The sequence below is a fragment of the Puma concolor genome, chromosome C2 (genome assembly GCF_028749965.1).
Source record: "Puma concolor isolate L17-30 chromosome C2, mPumCon1.1.hap2, whole genome shotgun sequence".
NCBI classification, from domain to species: Eukaryota; Metazoa; Chordata; class Mammalia; order Carnivora; family Felidae; genus Puma; species Puma concolor.
Genome location: NC_141675.1, coordinates 120187381 through 120210614, shown reverse-complemented (window position 1 = coordinate 120210614; position 23234 = coordinate 120187381). Strand labels below are relative to the sequence as shown.

At 35.6% G+C, this 23234-nt stretch overlaps 1 protein-coding gene across 1 annotated transcript; it reads right to left on the bottom strand.

Annotated features, from left to right (window-relative positions):
* Window positions 1–4231: 4231 nt before the first annotated feature.
* Window positions 4232–22987, bottom strand: POU1F1 (POU class 1 homeobox 1). The gene is made up of 6 exons (XM_086675689.1): window positions 22711–22987; window positions 20256–20405; window positions 10190–10414; window positions 7581–7745; window positions 6578–6638; window positions 4232–5638 (listed from the first exon to the last, which is right to left on the bottom strand). The coding sequence occupies exons 1-6, from the start codon at window positions 22850–22852 to the stop codon at window positions 5428–5430; spliced, it is 954 nt and encodes a 317-aa protein (XP_086531815.1). The 5' UTR covers window positions 22853–22987; the 3' UTR covers window positions 4232–5427.
* Window positions 22988–23234: the final 247 nt, after the last annotated feature.

Here is a 23234-nt window from a genome sequence, read left to right as displayed (position 1 = left end):
TCTGTTGCTTGTCCTTTGTGAGTGATATGTGTTATGACCATAGGCGGTTCAGCTGCCAAATTATTTTTAAATGAGCCAAAAGAAGAGTGCTATATAAACATTTGTCTTAAAAACTGTCATGGGTTTTTCCTTTTTCCTTTTTTTTTCCTTTGGGAGAACATTCTAGTTGGTAAGTTTATTACCTTTCAAAATGTGCTTGGCACCTGCCTTAAATAGAACAAATATATTGTGCACATCTTTAAATTATTTTAACTGACAGAAAAAATTACATTTTAAATTAATATTGAGGCCTCTTAGAAAAATTATCCTGGTTCTCTTTTGTAAAGGCTTATAAAAATGAAAATAATTAGCAAAAACAGACACTGAATTAATAACATTTTATAGTAATAAAACTACATTTTGGTCTTTCTTCCAAGAACTGAGAAAATTTTCCCCATGTGAGATACTATTTAATATGTTTAATTTTGATCTTTATTGTGTATATTGAACACTCTAAATGGAAGCCATCTTTAGTTTAAGACTACTATGACAATACTTAACCTAAATTTTAAAATAAAAATTAGCATTTTTTCCTTGGTAAATAAACTACAACTTTGTCAGAAATTATTTCCTAAATGTGTATTAATGTATTAGCAGTATTTTTTAAGGTGAAGTTGCTATGGTATTTAATGTATGTATAGAAAGTGAGGAAAAAGTAAAGTGGCAGATTAGAGAATTTAGGATTAGGTTAGTTTGAAAAAGTTCTGTTGTAATATATGGGTTCTAGCACATCCCACCATAAACATTGGAGGAGAGATCAGTTAGGTGTGACCAGATCAACATCTGATGATGGACATTTTGGTCTAATGTTGACAAGGTAAATCCATTTTAGGGCTAGTATCCATATGGCATATGGATTGGTGGGACGAATGAAAAGTTAAACTATTTAATTTATAATTCATGAAGCATTGTATGATGTTCGTAGATAAGGTTGCATTGTTTACAGTATTAGTTTCCCTGAACATTGATGGGTCAAAACATTTTACTGGATTATGGAATGTTAACCCAGAATTTGTTTTGATTCTTGGATGTACATAATAATGCCAACTAACTTTATTTACTTTCTTGTTTACATGCGGGGGGCTTTTGTTTTTAAAAATTATTTTGTTAAAAAGATTCCAATAAAGATTTATTGCTATTATGCTTTTTTCCCCTTTTACTCTGTTTTTGGCTTCCGCTAAAGTTAACATTTTTATGCATATCTGGTAATTTTTCAAAAGAATGATTTTTATTATTTTTCTGGAAGGAAAATAGGTAACTCTGCTTCTTAAATTTTAACAAATGTCTTTCCTAAGAATTAGCAGTTGGTACAGGATTGATGTTTGTGAATGGAATAAGTCTAAGAATTGGTTTCACGTGTAATTCATCTGATGATTCCTTTTCTAGAACTTGTAGGGGATAAACATTTTTAAATACTATTTTTAAGCAGATAAGTCTTCGTGATTTCCTTTATTTTCAGGCAAACCTGGATACTACGGAAGGCTTTGGGACTCAAAGTAGAGAGAAGAGCCATTCTGATTTGGTTATATTTATAAAATGCTCTTGTAGCAATTTTCACAATCGTTGTAAAATTATGTTACACTATCCTTGACTAAAAATGAAACTTACTCTCCACACTTAAGATTCGGAAACAAGGATTCTTATACATTGAGTTTAATGAAAATAGAGTTGATCTTTCAACAATGTGGGTATTGGGGCAGTGACCTCATGCAGTCACAAGTCTGCATATAACTTTTGACCCCCCCAAAACTTTACTAATAGCCAGTAGCCTTACCAATAACATATCAACACACATTTTGTATATTAACTGTATTATATATTGTATCCTATAGAGTAAATTTAGGGACAATAAAATGTTAAGAAAATCATAAGAGAAAATACATTTATGGTACTGTACTGTATTTATTGAAAAAAATCCACATATAAATATGTGGACCCTGCACAGGGTAAACCCATGTTGTTCAATGGTCAACTGTATTTTTTGTTTGTTTCCCTAATTTCTCTTTTTTCGGTGAAAGGATTACTTTAACAACTGTATTCAGACAAGAGGTTGCCAATAGAGAATGGAAAAGTATAGCAATACCTGTTTTACCAAGAAGGATGCAGTCCAATGTCACATTCTGTTGGGATGTAAAAGTCACGGGTGGAAGAGATCTCAGAATACCAGAGAAGTAGAATGTGGTTAGAAAATAAAATCATTTGTCAGTTGACTGTGTTGCATAGATTATATTCCATGCTTGGAGAGGAGTACCTGGCTAAGGCAGGGGCCAGTGGAAAGGGGTTCAAGATTGTGTCTCTGTAGACACAGGGAATCTGGCAGCCTTGGGCTTTATTCAACCTGCACAGTGATGTATATTCTATTACTTGCATCTGATTGCCTTTAGGAGAAAAGTGCATTTTCCCCTCAGCCACAAGTACATTCCTTACTACCCAGTGGCCACACTTCTAGCCTGATCCCTGTGGACCTAATTTAAATATGTGCACTCCTATTTTATTTTTTTTGTGCACTCCTATTTTAGATACTCTTACGTTAAAGCTAGGTGTGTGTCCAGATCTGAAGAGAGACTGATAATAACTTTCTCCTTTGATTACTATTCTGCAGGAATAGGTTTTTTGCAACTGTAGAAAAACAGATCAACTTTCCAATTTCCTCTCTGTAGAAATTGAGTCTCCCATAAAGGGACTTGACACCATTCTTCTAAACTTAGTTCCTTTGAGTCAACTGGATTGAATTTACCTTAGAGGAAGCCTGATGAATGTGGCGGCTGATACAAGGGACTCTAATTGTTGGGACAACACACAACACACACTCCCCTTCCCCCACCCCCATCTCCCCCAGAAGTTGAGAGCGGGTGCACAAAGACACATTGCTCCCATCCCCAAAACACTGACAATATTTTTTACTAGATCAGTTTTTCCACCATTAGAGATGGAAGGGTCAATGGATGAATGTCAACCTTCTGTGCAAGATAAAATTGAATGTACCAATTGGTATAAGTGACAGATCTTTCCATTTTAATGGACTATTCTGAATTCCTAAAGATTTACCACTGAAGAGTTCACAAGAACTTTAGATGGAAAGACTATTGCTAAAGTCAGGTTTTGCCATTTATTCCTGAAAGTATGAACACATAGATAACTGCATAGCAAATTACATTTGTCATTTATTTAATTGCAGTTTAGGATTCTAAACAGCATTAACCATTTTCTATTTTTATAAAAAGATCAATCTATATTAAAATATCTCTTTATATATATATATTTTTTAACGTTTATTTTTGAGACAGGGAGAGACAGAGCATGAACCAGGGGAGGGTCAGAGAGAGAGTGGGAGACACAGAATCCGAAACAGGCTCCAGGCTCTGAGCTGTCAGCACAGAGCCCAACACGGGGCTCGAACTCACGGAGTGCGAGATCATGACCTGAGCCAAAGTCAGATGCTTAACCGACTGAGCCACCCAGGTGCCCCTAAAATATCTCAATGTAGTTAGAATAGTCTCAAAAACTTTTTAATACAAATAAATTAATTCTAACTACTAATGCATTTATAACTAATGTGAATAACTATAGATTTGTTATTTTGATATTAAGTATTGATTCAAAATAACTCCTTTTAGGGAGAAAAATTATTTCCCAATGCTAGCTGTATCTAAACCTGAATGACTTTATGGATGAATGTCTGATATTATCATATATATGTGAGGATGATATAAGCATTTATACATGCTTATTTTTGTTGTATAAAGTCAGATGAAACATTTTCAGATTTATATTTAAAGTGCAAAAAAGTCACTATTCTAGATTTATATTGCATTTTCTTTTTCTATTTGCAACTTTCAGACATGCATATATGCATTTTTGTGTATGTATCTAGTATATATGTATGTATATACATCCTATTCCTGCCTTTTACAAACTCAAGAATCCCTTCCCAATTAACGTATGTGGTAAGCAGGTGAATTATACAGAGAAGAACTTAAATATCTCCATGGCTCAATAATATGGAATTTACTCTTGAAAAATAAAAGTCCTTGTATGTATATTTTGTTCAACACCTCCTGGGTGCTAGATGTGTACTTAAGCATAGATGATTAAGCCACTGAAAACAATCTCTTTTTGTTAATATATCAAAGTTTCTAGCAACCCAATTAATGGTGATTATGTGTGCATAAACATATATGATCTATAGAGATTATGAAATAGTGTTTGATCTTTATTAGTATCACTAAAAGCAGACTGGACAGTGTAATTTATTAAGCATTCTAAATCATTAATAAAATTTGGTCTAATTGTTTCCATTTTTGTTATATAAAATAAACATTGCCAGCAGATTTATATTTTCAATGCAAAAAAAAATCACTTAGATTGCTATTATATTACCATTTGCTTCTATTTGCAAGTTTCAAAGAAGTGCATTCTTATAAATTAAATATGTTCCTTAGATATAAATCGCTAAATTAAAATACTCGATTGTCAAACTTTTTCATCAATAACAAATCATATTCTAGCCAATTAAAACAAAGTGATAGTCTTTTTGATAGGATCCTGATGATTTTCTGGGTTGTGAGACTTAAATAGTGTTATTAAATTACGCACCCTTCAAGTTTGTAGCAATTGTTAACAGCACACTCCTTCATTGGTAATATCACAACAGCACATTTCTTCATTTAACGAAGCTCGCGTGCCCACTACAAGCACTTTCCTAGGCACTGGACAAACAACAGTAAACAAGCCAGACATCATTCCTGCACTGTTGCAGCTTACAAAATAGTTTGGGTTCAGAATCCATAAAGCCTATTTTCTATAAATAAACATCAAAAAAGCTAAATCTTTGGGAAGAATAAAAAGATCAAAAGTGTCGCTTCTAATTAAGATTTATTCCTAAATGCACTAATAAAATTCTAACGCACCTCCAGCTCTTAAGTGCAAACAATTTAGTTCAAACCAACTATTAGTGCTGATGGTAAACAGGACATTGGTCACAATTTTCTAATTGTATTTTCTATGGTGATATTCTTTATTTAGCAATATGACTGAAATATAAAAAGCTAATAAACAGCCTTGGGAAAAGGAATCTTGAAAGACCCATGTGCACACTCCTTGTGTGCGTGTGTAGATAAAGAGGGAGTGAGAAAGACTTTGAAAGAATTATTGTTTTATTCCTATTGGTATCTTTGGCTTAAAGATATACAGTTTGGCTTCTGAGAATATTTTAAAGAAAATAAGTCACCAATATTTAAATTGTATTAATTTTTTAAAGTAGAAAAGTGTCTGCAAAAGTTGTTGATATAAAATTTTTGAAGCCAACCAAATAACTAATTTCTATTTTTGTTGGGGAAGAGAAAGGAAAGAAAAACAGAAAAATTGGATGTTACACAATAGTAAATTTTATCTGCATTCAAGGTGCTCCTTAGAAATAGTAAATAAACTCTGATTCAGACTTGTTTTCACCCGTTTTTCTCTCTGCCTTCTATTGCAAAACCAAACTCTTACTACTTCTTTCTCAAGATTCAGTTCTTCAGCCATTCGCATGATCTCTTGAGAGGAAGGTTTATTCTGTTCTCCAAAGTGTCTCTCCAGAGCATCTTTAGCAGCGATACTGAGTAGGGAGGGGTATAGAGAAGGGTGAGATTAAGGTGTTTTAATGATGTTTTGGCAGATCAAAATTCAATAATGTTGCATTTCATAAATATCAACATGGAAATATTTAAAGACTCTGCAAACATTTCCAAAGCTTCAACAAAGATAAGTGTGTAGCCTGTAGAACATTTAGATGCTTGTGTTACACAGGGTACCGTAAGCAGAGTCACAGGAAGAAATAAGGGAATTTAGACTTTCTATGTTTATCCAACTTTGTGCCACTAGAGGGCACTGACTTCCTGAAAAGGAAATGAACACTTCTGTGGGCATTTCTAAATGTCCCTCAGAAATCATTTAAGTTATTTATAATAGGTGAGATGTTTAGTGAATAACTCATCGACCAAAACAAAATGTATATTTTAGCATTTCCTCTGTAATTTTCACACAAATTACCAAAAGATGAGCCAACAGTCTTTCTAGCTTGAAATGCAGGGAATCATGTTGGACTTTAAGAGACTGAAATACTGATTGCTACTTTTGCTATTTTTAATAACATAGATACCATATTGCCAGAGCAAGACATATCTGAAAGGACAGCAGAAATAAACACTTTGTATAAGTAATTAATTCTTGTTTTAGCCAAAAACTTGTGGAGTGAGTGTTCTTGAATCAAATAACATACTTTTCCATCAAATGTTAAAAAATTACTAGCTCTAGGTTATTAAATTATGCTTTTCCACTAATCTTGTTTTTTCAATGGACTCTATTCACCATGCATTTGTGTTATGTTGCACCTATATTATCCTCAAATACTCTTCCATATATATATATACACACACACACTATATATATATATATATATATATATATATATATATATATGAACATATACATAGATATACTATATATATGTATATATTCCATTTCCTCTATACCTTTTAATGTCTCAAAAGAATACCTTATAGTTGTTCTTCGCTTCCTTTTCCTTTCATTTGCTCCCACTTTTTCATTGTATAAAGCTGTAATGGGGAAAAGAGTAACAATTGCAAAAACAAAGTAGGTTTTAAAAAACTGTCAGATTTGAGTTTCAAGTTTTCTTTATAAAACAATGCAAAATAAAGTCTATACATTTTTGTTTTACAGTTTTGCATTCTGTGTTATTTTATAGTACAAGACCCAACACAAAAATGTTAAGGCAGAAATACTAACTCTGCAAAGACAAACGTCTATAAATGATGACCCTACCATAGTTTCCTTAGAACATTTTATTGAAATGCTCTCAAACTTTGCTCTTTATCCAGCTTTGATGGTAGTATGAGTAGGTAATTTTATTACATTAGCAATTGCTTACGTACTTATTTGGAAGACTGGTGTGTACAAATTCTCTGCCTACGGTAATATTAGGTTATAAAAATTCCTGTACTATCACTATGGTATAGCACAGAGGCAAAAAATCTGGATGTGTTTAAAAAAAAAAAAAAAAGTCATGTCACCACCTCGTGCCTGTGCCACGTTATCTAGAAACCTGTTCTTCTACAGCTTATCTTCTCACTCGGTTTACCCTTCTCAGTAAACTTATTCCTATGCTTTCATTATCCTTCCTTTTTTTAGTATTATGAAACATTTTTTGTAATATGAAATTTATTGTCAAATTGGCTTCCATACAACACCCAGTGCTCATCCCAATAGGTGCCCTCCTCAATGCCCACCCACCCACCCACCTCCCCTCCCTCCCACCCCCCATCAACCCTCAGCTCATTCTCCTTTTTAAGAGTCTCTTATGCTTTGGCTCCCTCCCTCTCTAACCTTTTTTTTTTTTTTTTTTGCCTTCCCCTCCCCCATGGTCTTCTGTTAAGTTTCTCAGGATCCACATAAGAGTGAAAACATATGGTATCTGTCTTTCCCTACCATTGTTTCTAGGTTAAAACATCACACAGCCCTCAGAGATCTAACTTCAGTACCTCCGACTTGCTCTGCTTCCTCCAGCCATTTTGATAATATTGCTTTTAGTTTGCATGCATTTTTAAAGCTGAGCTGCAGGTTTTCAAATCGGCAGATAGTCGTTTGACTGAATTCTGAGCCATGCACAGCTGCCAGGGCTTCCCCAACATTGGTTTGGGTGTATCCTGTGAGAGGGCAATAAAGACCCATTAGCTCCAGCTGTTCAAGAAAGATTCACTTTGGTCTTTCTTTTGGTCTTTAACTATGAAGTATTTCTTTTAAGCATATGCATTGGCAATTTAGAACTGTTTAGTAAGTTCCATGTAGAATTGTCAAGTACTTCAAAAAATACTCTTAGTTAATTTTTTCTAGAAGGCAAAACAATTCAGACAGGAATGTCTGCCATTCACAGTACTTAGTGACATTGGATAGAGGTGTCAAACATTTTATAAGACACTAAAACATTTTTGCTGTCTTTATTAAATGTCTGATGATATATGCTAAAAAATACAGTGTATTAAATATGATGCATAAAATGTATGATATACCACAAATATTTTTATCTCAACTATAAAATTTTCAACTATATTGCTAAAGGGTACCAAGTAAAACTAAGAATTATGTTTACTTTCCCTAAAAACATGTTTATTACAAGACTGTGATCACCCAGTATTTTACATGTATCTTCGAGGACATTTATTATATCATTTGGTAATGCTTCAGGCCAAAGATCCTCATCGATTGTCCCAAAACATTTTTAGAGTACAAGTTGATATCAACCATCAGCATTGAATTTGAAATATTAACAGCAATATAAATAGCTCATTGAAAATGGTTGTTGTAAAGATGCCTATTGCTGTGTTTATCATATATAGTCATTGCATATTAATTCAGGGCCAATAGCTATATATCTGTATGCATAAAATGGTTACATACAATGCCCATCAATAAATATTACAAAATTACCTGTGGTTCATTCCACAGGTGCGGAGGGTGGAACTATCATTTTCAATCCATTTAAAAGATACACTACTTCATGAATTTAAATCAAGGTTAATTTTTATAGTTATTTTATGTTAAAAAACACTATTGAATAGAAAGCGTGCAAAGGCTATCTACAGTTCACAAAGAATTCCAAATGACTATAAAACACATGAAGTACCGCTTTTCAATCTTCACTCAAATTTAAAATGAAAGTACCATGAGGTACCACTTTGACCTATCTGATTTACCTGATTTGCAAAGACCCAAAAGATTAAACCACATTTTTCTTCAACAATTTTATTCTGTGTGCTGTCGGTCACTGTTCTAAGTGCCAAGGATATGCTTTTAAGGAAAAATAAAAATAAAAAATTCCTGCCTTCATAAAGATTATATTCTGAGCAGTTTGCCAAGAGACACTCGTGGTGGTAAAATTTGGTACAACCTCTATACAGACCAATTTGACAACATCTATCAAAATTACAAATACACACACTTTAATTAAGAAATTGTGTTTTTAACATTTGTCCTACATATAAATTTATGTAGGTACAAAATGGCATTTATGATGTGAATCATCATAGGATTTTTTTAAAAATGAGTTTATTTTGAGAGAGAGACATAGTGTGGAAGCAGGGGAGGGGCAGAGAGAGAGGGAGAGGGAGAGGGGGAGAGGGGGGGAGAGAGAGAGAGAGAGAGAGAGAGAGAGAGAGAGAGAGAGAGAGAGAGAATCCCAAGTGGGCTCTGCACTGTCAGCATGGAGCCCAAAGTGGGGCTCAAACTCATGCACCGTGAGATTGTGACCGGAGTCAAAATCAAGAGTCGGATGCTCAACCGAATGAGCCACCCAGATGCCCCTGTAGGAGGACTGTTTAACAATGTAAGATTGGAGACGACCTGAATTTACCATCAATAGGGACTGATTAAATAATAAATTCATGTGACGGAATTTGATAGACCCATTAAAAAAAACTATTAGGAAAGCTCTCTAAAATAAACAGTTAAATAAAAAATATCTGGGGGCACCTGAGTGGTTCAGTTGGTTGAGCATCTGACTCTTGATTTTGGTTTAGATCATGATCTCATGGTTTATAGGTTCAAGTTCCATGTCAGGCTCTGCTGATCATGGAGCCTGCTCGGGATTCTCTGTCTCCCTCTTTGTCCAGCCCTCTTCTAAATAAATAAACATAAAAAATATTTTGAAAAAATCTATATTGAAAGGTCTGTATAGTTGCTTATATGTACATAAGGTATCTCTGGAAGGATGCAAAGAAACCTGATAAACAGGAAAGACAAACAGAAAGCATATATTTCACTTACGCCCCTTATGCCTTCGAATCATATGAATGACTTATCTATTCCTAAGTTCAAATAAAATAGAAAAACAAGTACTTCAAGACAAATTTTGAGGTAGGTAAGTGGGAAAAAATAGCATTAACGTAAAAACCTATGTATTTAGGATGTTAAGAATTAACAAGGAGATAAAGGTTTTTGTAGGATTTCCATAATTGGAGTAACTTATATCCACAGCAGAGATGTAGAATGAGAACTGTCTTAGACTTCTGAGTAGAGTATAAGAGACTGAACAGTAATATAGTAAGGATTTGCAGACTAAGGTGTATGCCTGTTACTCTTAAAAAGTGCATACCTAACTTAATTCTTCTCACTTTAAATTCATTGGCAAACTTCTCAAGTTCTCGGATTTCCGGAGAATCCATGTCTATCGGCTCTTCAATCAATTTACTTTTCCGCCTGAGTTCCTGCTTGAAATCAGTGACGGTGTGGTCTTCTGCCAGAAGAGGCTGGTGCATGGGAGGAAAGCCATGACTCAAGGTGTGGTCAGGAAACTTGTAAAGACAAGGGGTTAAGCTACCTGTGAATAAACAAAGAGAGGAAAGGAAAGGGATTTGTGATTGTCCGCCATTTCTATACAAGCAAAAGTTTTGCACCTTTGAAACCATTATTTCCCTACAGCTGTCAAAATTAAAAAAAGATTTTTTTTTCATATTTATTTGAGAAAGAGAGGGGGAGGAGCAGAGAGAGAGAGGGAGACAGGGAATCCCAACCACCTCCATGCTGTCAGCCCAGAGCCCAACATAGGGCTTGATCTCAGAAACTGTGAGATCATGACCTGAGCGGAAATCGAGTTGGATGCTTAACTGACTGAGCCAACCAGGCGCCCCTAGCTATCACAGTTCTAAAAGGTTCAGTAACATTCAGCCTTCTAAAATAGCAGTCAGAGTAGCTTAGTAAAAATGATGTTTCTTTTCCACCTTCCCCAGAGCAGCAAAAACAAAAATAATGCCAAAGGAAAAAAGCAGGGAATTGCAAATAATTAAAATAGAAATAAGCAAATACTCTCAGAAGTATGTTTCCCACTATTTCATTTTTCTCTTAAAAGACACCTGTTCCTGTGAATCTGAGGTTCAACTAAAACTGGAATGTAGATTTCAATCTCTGTTATTTTAATTCATTACGCAAATAATCTGTGATGTTTATTATAAACAAGGCATATGCTTAAAGTGCTGTGCTGGGAAGGTTTCTTAGTATTAGAAAATTAATTTTACAATATTAAGAAGCTCCCCTGTTTTATCAGTCAATGCTTAATTTCAAGGGAAAATAATCGTCTTTTTTTTTTTAATTTAACAAAGGCAGGTGAAAAGAAAATAATGAGAACATGAAATACATTAATATGGTTAAATAGATTCAAGGAGTGAAAGGAAAAAAGGTAATTTTTAAAGTTCTATTAAAAGGCAGCATCAAGATTTCTTGAAAAGTATACAATATAATGGAATCATTTCTTGATTATTATTGAAGAAGCAAAACTAATGACAAGGAAGGGTGCAATTCTAGATATGATAGGCAATCGCCCATAAATGATGAAGCATTAGATCAACTGACTGAGCTAAATAATAAATCACAAAAACACTAAAAGATGTAATTTTTTAAAAACTTCTTCCAGATCTCATTCTGTACTAGAAAAGGAGAGTCTCAGTTGGGGAGCATGGGTGGATGACAGGACAGCATCAGCCAAATTTCGACACATTTTATTTCTGTTTTCCTCATCAATACATTGTTTTTATTGGTAGAGATTTCACTTCAATTTATAGTTAATGACACTTGTATAAGCAAGACATTTTATACAAATAAAATACTTGGTAATTTATCATTTTTCTTATGAGTATAAATAAATATTTAAGCTAAAAATAAATTACTATAGAATGTATGCAATAATCATTCTTGGAAACACTGAAAAAATATATCAAGTTTATGCTACCTATTATTTTTCTATAAATACATTCACAAATCAAAGACATGAGTAATAATGTAATTTTCTAGAATATATAAATCTTATATTAATATATCAATATGTAATAACCAAAGAATAGTGTAAGTCAGCAAATGATCGACTTGCATTATTTATATGACAATATGTAATTATAAAGTGTGCCCCTTTCCATAGACTATGTCCTTTTTGGGAGCAAAGTAATATACAAGTGAGGAGTTAAACAAAAATAGCATAAAATAAATTTAGCTGCTGTGAAATATATTTGAAAGAAACTATTCCTGTCTAAAAAAATTGATGCTGCTTTTACAAACTCAAATTACCCAGTTTTACTTTTTAAAGTCTGTTAATTGTCCACTCTATGCTTTAGTGGGTGGTATATTGATCAGACAAGATAAAATTTTCAAAAGCAGTTCTATCAATTTTTAAAATGTTTATTAATTTCTTTTTTTTTTAATGTTTATTTTTGAGAGAGAGAAAGAGACAGAGAGTGAGTGGTGGAGGGGCAGAGAGCTAGGGAGACACAGAATCTGAAGCAGCCTCCAGGCTCTGAGCGGTCAGAGGTCGATGTGGGGCTTTAACTCATGAACCATGAGATTATGACCTGAGCTGAAGTCGGACATGCAACTGACTGAGCCACCCAGGTGTCCCAATGTTTACTAATTTCTATTAGCTTTGCATTTCTGCTAGTTGAAGTAAAAGAAATTACATAAAAGGAAACCGATCACGTTTATTTTAGGATTTGCTTAATATTTATCTCAAGACTTTGCTTCCACTTAGGCTTTAAGAGTTGGTACTCAGATATATGAAAACAATCTTCACTTCTTGTATCATTCAGAAACACCAAATGTCACTCAAGACACTTAATGATGAAGTACTATGAGAAAGAGTAAAAGCAGCGAGAAAAAAATAAGCTGCTGAGGTTTTTTCTCTACCTTACTATTATTTTTTGTATTGAAGTATATTTGACACGCAATGTTACGTTGGTTCCGGTATACGCCATAGTGATTGGATGACTCTGTGTTTGCTGTGCTTGCTCTAAGTATAGCTACTGCCATCTGTCACCAGATGATGCTGTTACAATATCATTGACCACAGGGGCGCCTGGGTGGCTCAGTCGGTTGAGCGTCCGGCTTCGGCTCAGGTCATGATCTCACAGTCCGTGAGTTGGAGCCCCACGTCGGGCTCTGTGCTGACAGCTCAGAGCCTGGAGCCTGCTTCAGATTCTGTGTCTCCCTCTCTCTCTGACCCTCCCCTGTTCATGCTCTCTGTCCCAAAAATAAACATTAAAAAAAAATTTAAGCAAGATCATTGACCGCATTCCTTGTGCTCTACCTTTCATCCCTGTGGCTTACTCATTCCATACCTGGAAGCCTGTATCTCCTACTCCCCCTCACCCATTTTGCCCATGTCTCTCCCTCTTTCCTTTGGCAACCATCAGTTTTTTCTTTGTATTTATGGGTCTGTTTCTGCTTTGTTTGTTCATTTGTTTTTTTAGATTCCACATACAAGTAAACTCATTTGGGATTTGTCTTTCTCTGACTTATTTCACTTAGCATAATACTCTCTAGCTCCATCCGTGACAAATGGCCATCTCATTCTTTAAGGCAGAGTAATATCCCACTGTGTATATATATGTACCATCTGCTGTGTGATTTTACACATTTAATGTATTTTAAAGCACTTCAGATAACTCATTTTACCTAAGTCAAATTTTTATTTTCCATAAATAATTTGTTACATATCTTTTATATGCTATGCCATAAGGTCTGAATTTATTAGCCTTTGTGGTCATCGTTTTTGATTTTTCTTGCTGACCATAGTCACACACTGCTACAAATCTACGTGATACTTTGTGCTGTGTCCATTTCGCACTTGTCATCTTGTCTTTATATAAGTGAAATAGAAACAAATTTTATTCACAATTTAAAATTTAGAAAATTTAAGTAAAAGGAAGTTAAACAACCTCCATTGGATGCTACAATGAATCAACTATACAGCTAAAACCAGATCTAAAGTCCAATGAGCACTGTAATAAACCACACTGAAATAATTACCTCATTCAATTTTTAGGCAATCTGTACTCAGGTAAGCCAAATGTACTTTCCTTTAAAGACATCTGCAGTTTAAATATATTTGGCTACATTAAACATATACTTTCAGATGAAAATATTATAGTTTATTAAAATATTAGAAGAGAGCCACCTCTATTTCTGGAAAATTATAGAGGTAGTTTATACATTATAAATACCCTGGAAAGGGGTGCCTGGGTGGCTGAGTCCCTTAAGCATCTGACTCTTGATTTCGGCTCACGTCATGATCTCACAGTCCATGAGTTTGAACCCTGCATCTGACAGTTCAGACCCTGCTTGGGATTCTCTCTCTGCCTCTCCCCTGCGTTCTCTCTCACCCTCTCTCTCAAAATAAATAAATAAACTTAAAAAATACTCTGGGGAAATCAACATTTAAAATATAAATTTGAACGTGAGTCCATGAAAAGTACACAGGAGATACTATGTTCAAAGGTTTGGCATCCAGAGCAAAGGAAAACACAATGTGTGATATGTTTGCATTTTTCATTAAGTGAATATATCCACAGTTATCTGCACAGACACATTTCTCCTGGAATTAACTTTAAACAGAAATTCATGACAGTCATAAGCAAAGGCAAAGTGCTGTGTGTCTCATATGATCCTATATTTGGGGGAGAGTGGACAGTGACTGGTAGGGTATGTATGGAAAGATATTAAATCTTTCTGAAGCACTGATTAAAAACAAAAACAAAAACGGGGCACCTGGGTAGCTCAGTTGGTTAAGCGTCCGACTTTGGCTCAGGTCATGATCTCACGGTTCGTGGGTTTGGGCCCGTGTGAGGCTCTGTCCTGACAGCTCAGAGCCTGGAGCCTGCTTCGGATTTTGTCTCCTCTCTCTCTGCCCCTCCCCTGCTCATGCTCTGTCTCTCTCAAAAGTAAATAAATGTTAAAAAAGAGATGTCATAAAAAAATTTTAAAAAATGGGAAGAAGATAAAAGAAGCAATGAATCCTCTGTAGCCAGAGTCTCATAAACAATTTCCAAAACACGGATAAAGCAGTGTGAGCCTAGAGAAGCACACAGCTAAACCTCTTGGAAGTGTTTGCACCTTCTTTACAGTCTGAAGTATATTTTCATGTTGTAGATTAATCCACCCAAACCTTTCTTTTATTTGTGTTGAGAGAGGGAGAGGGCACGAGCAGGGAAGGGGAGGAGAGGGAAGGAGAGAGAGAATCTTGTACCATCAGTGCTCAGTCAGATGTGGGGCTTGAACTCACAGACTGTGAGATCAAGACCTGAGCAGAATGCTTAATGGACAGAGCCACCCAGGTGCTCCTCACAAAAGCTTTCCTAAATTGCCGGGTCATATATTTCCATGTGGTGGACGTGGGAGAAGAAAAGAGGTAAATCTTTTAAAGCTAGCAATGGGGAGGCCGAGGTGGCTGGTTCAACACACTATGGTATGGGGCGAATTGCTCTTCCGGAGCACGTGGCTCTGGATGCTGACAATGTCTCTGAGGGTCCGGACTTGAAGCCTTACAAGAACACACAGGGGAACCAGAGGGACACAGTAAAATTCACCATTTTGCTGGAGACATGCAAAGGAATGTGTATTTCAATGTTTTCATTCATTCATTTATTTATTTGTTTGTTTTTCTTCACACCTGACCAAGTGAGGCAAACCGGAAGTGTGAATTGTGATCTTTTCTATGCACAGTGAAAATCTTATCCATATACAGCAGGGATCCTCTGCATGGTTTTGTAATTTATTTGGAACACAGCCATGCCCATTTGTTTCCACGTGGCCTGGGAATGCTTTCCTGCTACAGTGATCAAATTGAGTAGTTGAGAGAATAAGAAAACTTAGGGAAAATGCCTCATGTTACTGCTACGAAACAGTTTTTTCTGATTCAGAGGTTAAAAAACAAACAAACAAAAACCCCAAATCTTCAGAATTACTTCCTCCCTCAGAGTCAACACCACCAGAACAAGTTAGGGAGAAACAAAACAAAAAAGGAGAAGTAGAAAAAAGGAGGAGAAAGAAGGAAGAAGAGAAAGGAAGAGGAAGGAAGGAGTCGGGGAGGAATGAGGAACTGCAGAGGGGGAGACAAAGGAGGAGAAGAGGAAAGAAAACAACTTCAGAATGAGAGCTGGGCTCCAAAGTTGACTATTTCTCTATGTCAACCATCAAACTGATTTCTGTTGTCTATTGCATACGAGCAGTTAGAGAGGGCATTTTCGGTCATAATTATCTTTTCTTATTCACTTATTATTAAAAAGAAACAAAACAAAACAACGCGGGTGCCTGGATGGTTCAGTCAGTTACACTTCGAACTTCAGCTCAGGTCATACTCACACAATTCGTGGGTTCTAGCCCCGTGTCAGGCTTTGTGCTGACAGCTCAGAGCCTGGAGCCTGCTTTGGATTCTGCATCTCCCTCTCTCTCTGCCCCTCCCCCATTTTCTTTCTTTCTCAAAAGTAAACTTTAAAAAAAAATTCATCTTTCCAAACCTCAGCTATTTTACTTTTCTCTTGAAATTAATTTTTTTTTAATGTTTTATTTATTTTTGAGACAGGGAGAGACAGAGCATGAACAGGGGCGGGTCAGAGAGAGGGAGACACAGAATCTGAAACAGGCTCCAGGCTCCGAGCTGTCAGCACAGAGCCCGACGCGGGGCTCGAACTCACGAACCGTGAGATCATGACCTGAGCCGAAGTCAGACGGCCAACCGACTGAGCCACCCAGGAGCCCCCCTCTTGAAATTAATTTTTAAATGAGGACTCTCATACCTCATTTTGGCTTGGCCGTTATACAATATGACCTTGCTGTGTTTAACACACATTACTGTGCTGCTGATTTGCTCAGTTTCCCCAGGATGGTGGGCAGAGCGGACAGCCCACTGAGCGTGTTGCCTAGCTTTCACCCCCCTTCAGAAACTGGAGAAGAGAAACAATTTCAAATACTCAAGAATTAGCATTTGAGGTCTTTTTGTTGTTCTTTTGTGTTGTGTTCATCTAGAAGAGACTTTGAAGAGCTTTTTTTAAATTTTTTAAATTGACATTGAAAAATTTTTTTATTTTAAATAAAGAGAGTAGGGGAGAGGGGCAGAGGAAGAGAGAGAGAATCTTAAGCAGGCCCCTTGCTCGTGCGGAATCCCACATAGGGCTCAATCCCATGATTCTGGGATCATGACCGGAGCCAAAGTCAAGAGTTGAACGCTCAACCTACTGAGCCACCAGCCTCCCCTTAAAGAGCAATTTTAATTCACTGTTTCCTGTTATCCATGTTGTAGGCTTTTGAATAATCTAAATTCTCAGGGATGAAGGGACAGAAGAAGGCATTTAGCTGCAACAGTATCTAAAGAGAAGATCATGGGAAAGCCAGGTCAAGTTGGTACAAATTTGCCACAATTCAACCTCAATAAAGTTGTAGCTCTCACCACAACTCAGATAGGACGAGATTGAAACTCAGAGAGGCTAAGTGACTTGAACAGGTTTGTAATTAGTTCATGGTGTGGCTAATTCATCGTGCCCAATGAATCTTTCTCTTTGGTGTGCCCACATATGGATAAGGCATAGTGGATTCATTTCATAATTTAAAAAATCCTCCCTACTAACCTTAATAAATATTAGCTATAGCTCTTCCCTTCCAGTGGGTTATTAATTTAACAAAACATTCAAACTAAATGTAAGCATCAGAGTACGGGTATAAGAGTACCACAGTAAAATAAAGCAATTTCACATCCTTTGAAATATATGTCTTTCTCTAGATTCATTTCATATCGCATACATGACAATAAAACTGTCTTTATTGTAGATAATAAGACACTTCTGCGGAGTGTGGGCAAGTGGCTGATTTGATGAATGCTCTGAGGCTTCTCAGAAAATTCCAATGACATAGCCAGGTTTCTCTGGTGTATTTTACATCTCTGCGCTCTTATTTTTGAATTCCTGCGTTTTATAACTCAATTTGTGTAGCTTCTCTGGGGATAAAGACAGAAGAGTTCGGATTCTCTGGGGTTTAATCTATGATGCAAAAACCAATACTAAATATATGTCAAAATAATGACATTCCAATAATAAAGCATATCACTCTCAAAAGATATTCAAATATAATCTCGATGCTTGCCACGGTGAGTTTTTCTTTCGGTGACTAAATATAAATAACTTTTAAGACTCTAGCGATACATTCAAGTCTTAGCATGACCATGTTGCTGCTCATGTCACTAACGCAGGCTTTGGATAATTTTAAAGGGCTTTTCTGGAAGCTCTCCTTTTCAACTGCAGTGAGGAAGAGGGTTTGCTGAGTGCCTGCTGAGGGGGCTTGTCAGTACAGCCCCTGCTGCCTGTGGACTCTCATTGTGAGCCTGGGCCTGGAAACTAGAAACGGGTTAGAATTCTCAGGCCAGCTGCAAACCCACTAGGGCAGTAGCCTCAAGGGGTAGGGAGGTGGTAGCAAAAACCATCTCAGTGTTTGGTCTGTGGTGAACCTCTATCCTCTGCCACCTGTTGCTAATTTTGAAGGCACCTCAAGTTGGACCTGGCTTTGTGGTCAGCAAGGCTGCTCCTCCAAGAGACAGTCGCCTACAGCCATGTGCTGGTCACATCTGGTCTTCAAGATCCCAATGTGGTGTGGGCCATATAAAGCATTCTGCCTACACCTCTAGTGGCTCAATGCACATTCTACTATGTTTATAATGAGAGTAGCTTATCATCAACAAGGGCTGTTCTCATTAACCATGAATACTGACTAACTACTAAATATATGAATCATAAATAATCAGTCTTCCAAGGGGAAAAATATGGCCGTCCCCATTTCATAATTACTAAAAAAAGATACTAGGACTTACAGGTCTGCATTAGTCTTCATCTTACCATAAAGGTGAGGATACTAGTTTATGTAGAATGCTCATTGACGGAATGTAAGTGGAGAACATTGTTTCTGGAATAGCTTTAAGTTTTAATGTTTTATTTAGTCTCAACATGAAAAAAATTGGAGAAATTAAATGTTGAACTAAAATACTTGTTGAATTTTATTTCAAATTTATAGTTGTAAATCCATGGGTTCCCCCCCCCCCCCCCACATCACTTATTAGGGCTGATAACAAGACACAGCAGTTAGAAAAGATTTCCTCAAGAGTGCTTGGGTGGCTCGGTCAGTTAAGTGTCTGACTCTTGATTTCTGCTTAGATCATGATCTCATTTTTCCTGAGATCAAGCTCCACATGGGGCTCGAGCTGACAGCATGGAGCCTGCTTGGGATTCTCTCTCTTCCTATCAAAATAAATACACTTAAAAAAAGAAAAGATTTCCTTAATATAGGATTCATTTATCTAAAGCTTCTCCCTCAGTATCACACATACTCTCTATTTTCTCACATAGAACCTCAGTAGTTTATTGTCATCCATAAGGTTTCTCTCCCTGTAGTAACCAATATAAAAGGTCAAAGAATACCCAAAAAATATGTATACAAAATTGTGTACTTTATTAAACCCTTAAAATCTTTTGTCTGGCCATATCTTAAAATTAAGTCATAAGGTTTGTTATGAATAGATTAGGTCAGATTTTCCTGTTAAGAAATGTGTTATCAGTGCTTTCATACAAGCATCAATAAATAATTAACCTTGATCTAGTGATGCTTTTTTGTCCAGAGGAAAAACAAAAGTAACTTCAACTATTTCAATCTCATTTAAGACTAACAACAACTCAGAGCTGCCACAGCTTTAAACAACTATCACTAAAGCCGCCACGATTCACTCTTAGCTTTCAATGTCTTATTTACCTTCACGGGCCAAATGTCCAGAAGAAATACTGCAATGAGGGAGATGTTGTAGAAGTCTGTGCTGTCTGCTTTGGTAGCCACATTTGGTAGTTTATTAACACTTGAAATGTGGCTACTGCAACAGAAGAACTAAATTTTAAATTTGACCTTATTTTAGCTAGTTTATGTTTAAACTTAAATAAGCACGAGAGGCTAGTCACAACCATATTATAACTGGTGACATAAGTAACATCAATAACATCAAGTGACAATCCGCAGTTTGGCAGTAATGAATTAGAGTAAAATTCATACAAAGCAAACAAAAGAGTTAAGCACAGAAGTTCAGGGTTATGTAGAATAAGGGCAATCAGGTGTAACCATTATGATCTCTGAAGGTATCACATATTAGGGAACATTTCAGTAAGTAGTGGTTTACCAGCAATTTCCAAGGTTAAGCGATAAGAATTTCATGACACATTCTGCTAAAGGTTCCCTCAGACCCTCCTGAAGCCAAGACTACGCTGTATGTTAACTAAGTTGAGAATAAAAAATAATAAATAAGATTCTCTCAGACCCAAGAAATCCACCTTAGTGTCCCCAGACTCAACCTCACAAATGCAGACAATTTTTCTTACCTGCCATCACTCCATAGGTCGATGGCTGGTTTCCATAATGACAGGAAGGAACAGAATAATGAAGTCCTGTTGCTGTGTTTCCCAACGATGTCACCAGGAAATATGCACACAAACATTTAGGAGTTTGGATCAAAGACAAAATAGACGGGACTGGTAAGAAAATGTATGAGGATTCAAGACACAGTCATTTCATTGCAAAAAGACACATTTATGGGATTCTTAAAGTTATATGGCAATAATTTGTTTTCACCTGGGGGAAATTCTCTGCTGAGGAGGCTAAAAGCAGAAATCAAATTTTGTCTTAGGTAACCAGATCATAAATTATCAATGTGGATGATAACAATCTTTAATTATGTTGTGCTCTATGAGGGGTGACTGACCGGTTTGGACATTGGCCAATTGGGAGTTGCAGAATTCTTGTAGGTTCCATCTCATATACACATTACAATAAACTGGAGGAATAATCTCGTAAAATTCTTGTATAATATCGTTGTATATAGTGGTCTTTCTCTAGAAGAATGGATACAGAAACCAACTCTTGAACAGTCATTATCTCTATTCTCCTAACAATTTCTTCCATCAAAGAGAAAATGGCCAAGCAACTGGTCTCTATTTGGATACAATCATAAAAACCCCACTAAATGCAGATGTTGATGAAAAATCCATGACAGTGGATGATGTCTTTCTGTTGATGTTGAAATCAAGAAGTTTTCTGGATGCCCACAATCAATGCAAAAATTCTAATAATAAAGCTGGTCAAAAAAAATTGTTGAGTGACTTGAGATCTATAAAGTTTGAAAGCAATATATAAATATTACCTCATTCATAGTTTTACTTGTCTTGTGGAATCAATGTGTATTATGAAAATAAATTTGAATTGCTAAACTTTAATCAAGCTTTAAGCATGAATCACCAAGTTGACTAAAAGTATGGGTATTGACAATAAAACCACTCCTTATGTATTTCCTCATTTTTCCTTCATATCCTGAACATAGTGATAGGTTTGCATAAATATGATTATAAATTCTTGAATAAATATAAGATATTATTAAGTATAGAATTAGAATCCTTTGAAAATTCTGAGATACAATCTAGTGATTAGAGATATGAGGTCACTTCAGAAAGCAACATTTTCTCTTACTATTGATAAATCTTCAAATTTTCATTTTAAAATTGACATGTAGAAAGAACTGAAGTAATTTTACATTATAATATTTTATATTATAATGATCAAATATGAAAATCTCACTATGCAATCCAAAATTAAACAAACATGAAACCCATGTTATATCCAATGCTCTTTTCATTATAGGCATTATTTCTACTTCCTTACCTAGTATATTATAATTTGATCTGATGGAAAAATTGTAAAATCAAATGCTATAATCATGTATTTAAATATTATTTAAATATATACTTAGAATAGATATATCTATTATTTAAAATATACAATTAACTGTGATAAATGCTTACATTTAATTATAGCACATATTTTTGGTTAAAATATTTTATTATATTTTCCAAAAAATATGTTTGGGAGACTTCCATTATTGCCTTTTTATTTAAATTATGAGAATCTTTGGTAGATGAAAAAAAAAACCCCTCTACATTAATAATTTTACCACAATCCAGATACATACTCTCTAGATTTAAAAAAAATTCAGCTGCAGATTAATCCCAAACTTACTTATGAAAGAAATTTACTTAATTCAAAACTTTGTCCGCTTATAAATCTACATTAAAAATTTGTTACTGCATAAAGAAAGGGTGCATTAGCAACACATACCTATTTGTATTTGAGACAATATATTCAAATTTTCAAGTTTAATTTTTACATAAGAAAGTTCTGTAAGAAAATATTAAAATTTCATTAGAGATTGAAGTCTCTTCAGAACTCAGTTTTGAGAGATATTAACTCAGTTTTATGGGTTCTAAATGTTACATGTGTCTTCTAGTTTTGATTTTTGAATTTTGAATTATGCTAAAAATGTTTGTTAAAATCATTTAATTATTTTATTCTTTGAAATCCGTAGTTTTTGGTATTGGGAATCATTCAGTTGTGTTTACTGTGAGGTATATGGCTGTTTTTGGACATGGTAAAACCAAATACATCTTTAAGATAAAGATGTATTTAAACACTATTTAGGCTATTGCTTTAGTTTGCTCTTGATCCATAAATGCTTACATAAAAATGCTTTTTGGATTAAAAACACCCAGACTCACTGTTACGTAGAAAATCCTCTTTATAATAAAACCAACAATTGAAATTAAAACGCTTACTAATAGTTCTTTAACAGTTTCTTAGGTACTTTGGCTTTTTAAATGTACTTAATATTTAACTTAAATTAAAGGAGAAAATAAAAGAAGCGAGGAGATTCTAAGCTAACAAGATCCAAAGGATCCATCCTGAAATCTTTAGGCCCAGCCGCACGGAGACCCGGATGGGAGTCAGTACCTGTAGACATCACATTGGTGGCGTGGTTGGAGACCGGGAGGCACTCGGCAGCGCTGTGATGCATTATCAGAGGCAGAGTTGCAGAAGACTCGGAATTCAGAGGTATAAAGGTATCAGCCGAAGTAAAAGGTTGGCAACTCATTCCCACAAGAGAGTAGAAAAAGGAGGAGAACTGCTGCTCCCCAAATCAGAGTTTGATTATATTACTGTTTCAAAGGGCCGTTTCAAATCTCACTACCTGCATATATACATCAGGAAGGCTCTGAAGCAACCAGGAGGGCGCGTGCTGGTATTTATACTGCAGGGAAATCCCTTTCTACATGTTAATCGTCTTTTTCCCAGGGGTATTGCTTTATCAATCTGAACCATCTTCCTCCTCACCCACACATAATCCGTGCCCAAGAGGGAACCTGGTTCTGGGGTATAGATGGACGGAAAGGGAGAAATCTGAAACTTTGACAACTTCAGTAATTCAGACATTTTAGAAAGGAATCAAGAACTTCAAAAATAAGTGTCCCTCAAAG

Excerpts from the sequence above, each read along its gene's own strand:
- POU1F1 (XM_086675689.1), bottom strand. The coding sequence starts at position 22,852 with ATGAGTTGCCAACCTTTTACTTCGGCTGATACCTTTATACCTCTGAAT. Across the intron at positions 20,406-22,710 it reads CACCAATGTGATGTCTACAG|TCCCGTCTATTTTGTCTTTG; the intron begins GTACTGACTCCC and ends TTTTCTTACCAG. Across the intron at positions 6,639-7,580 it reads GGAAGCAGAGCAAGTCGGAG|CTTTATACAATGAAAAAGTG; the intron begins GTACTGAAGTTA and ends TCCCCATTACAG.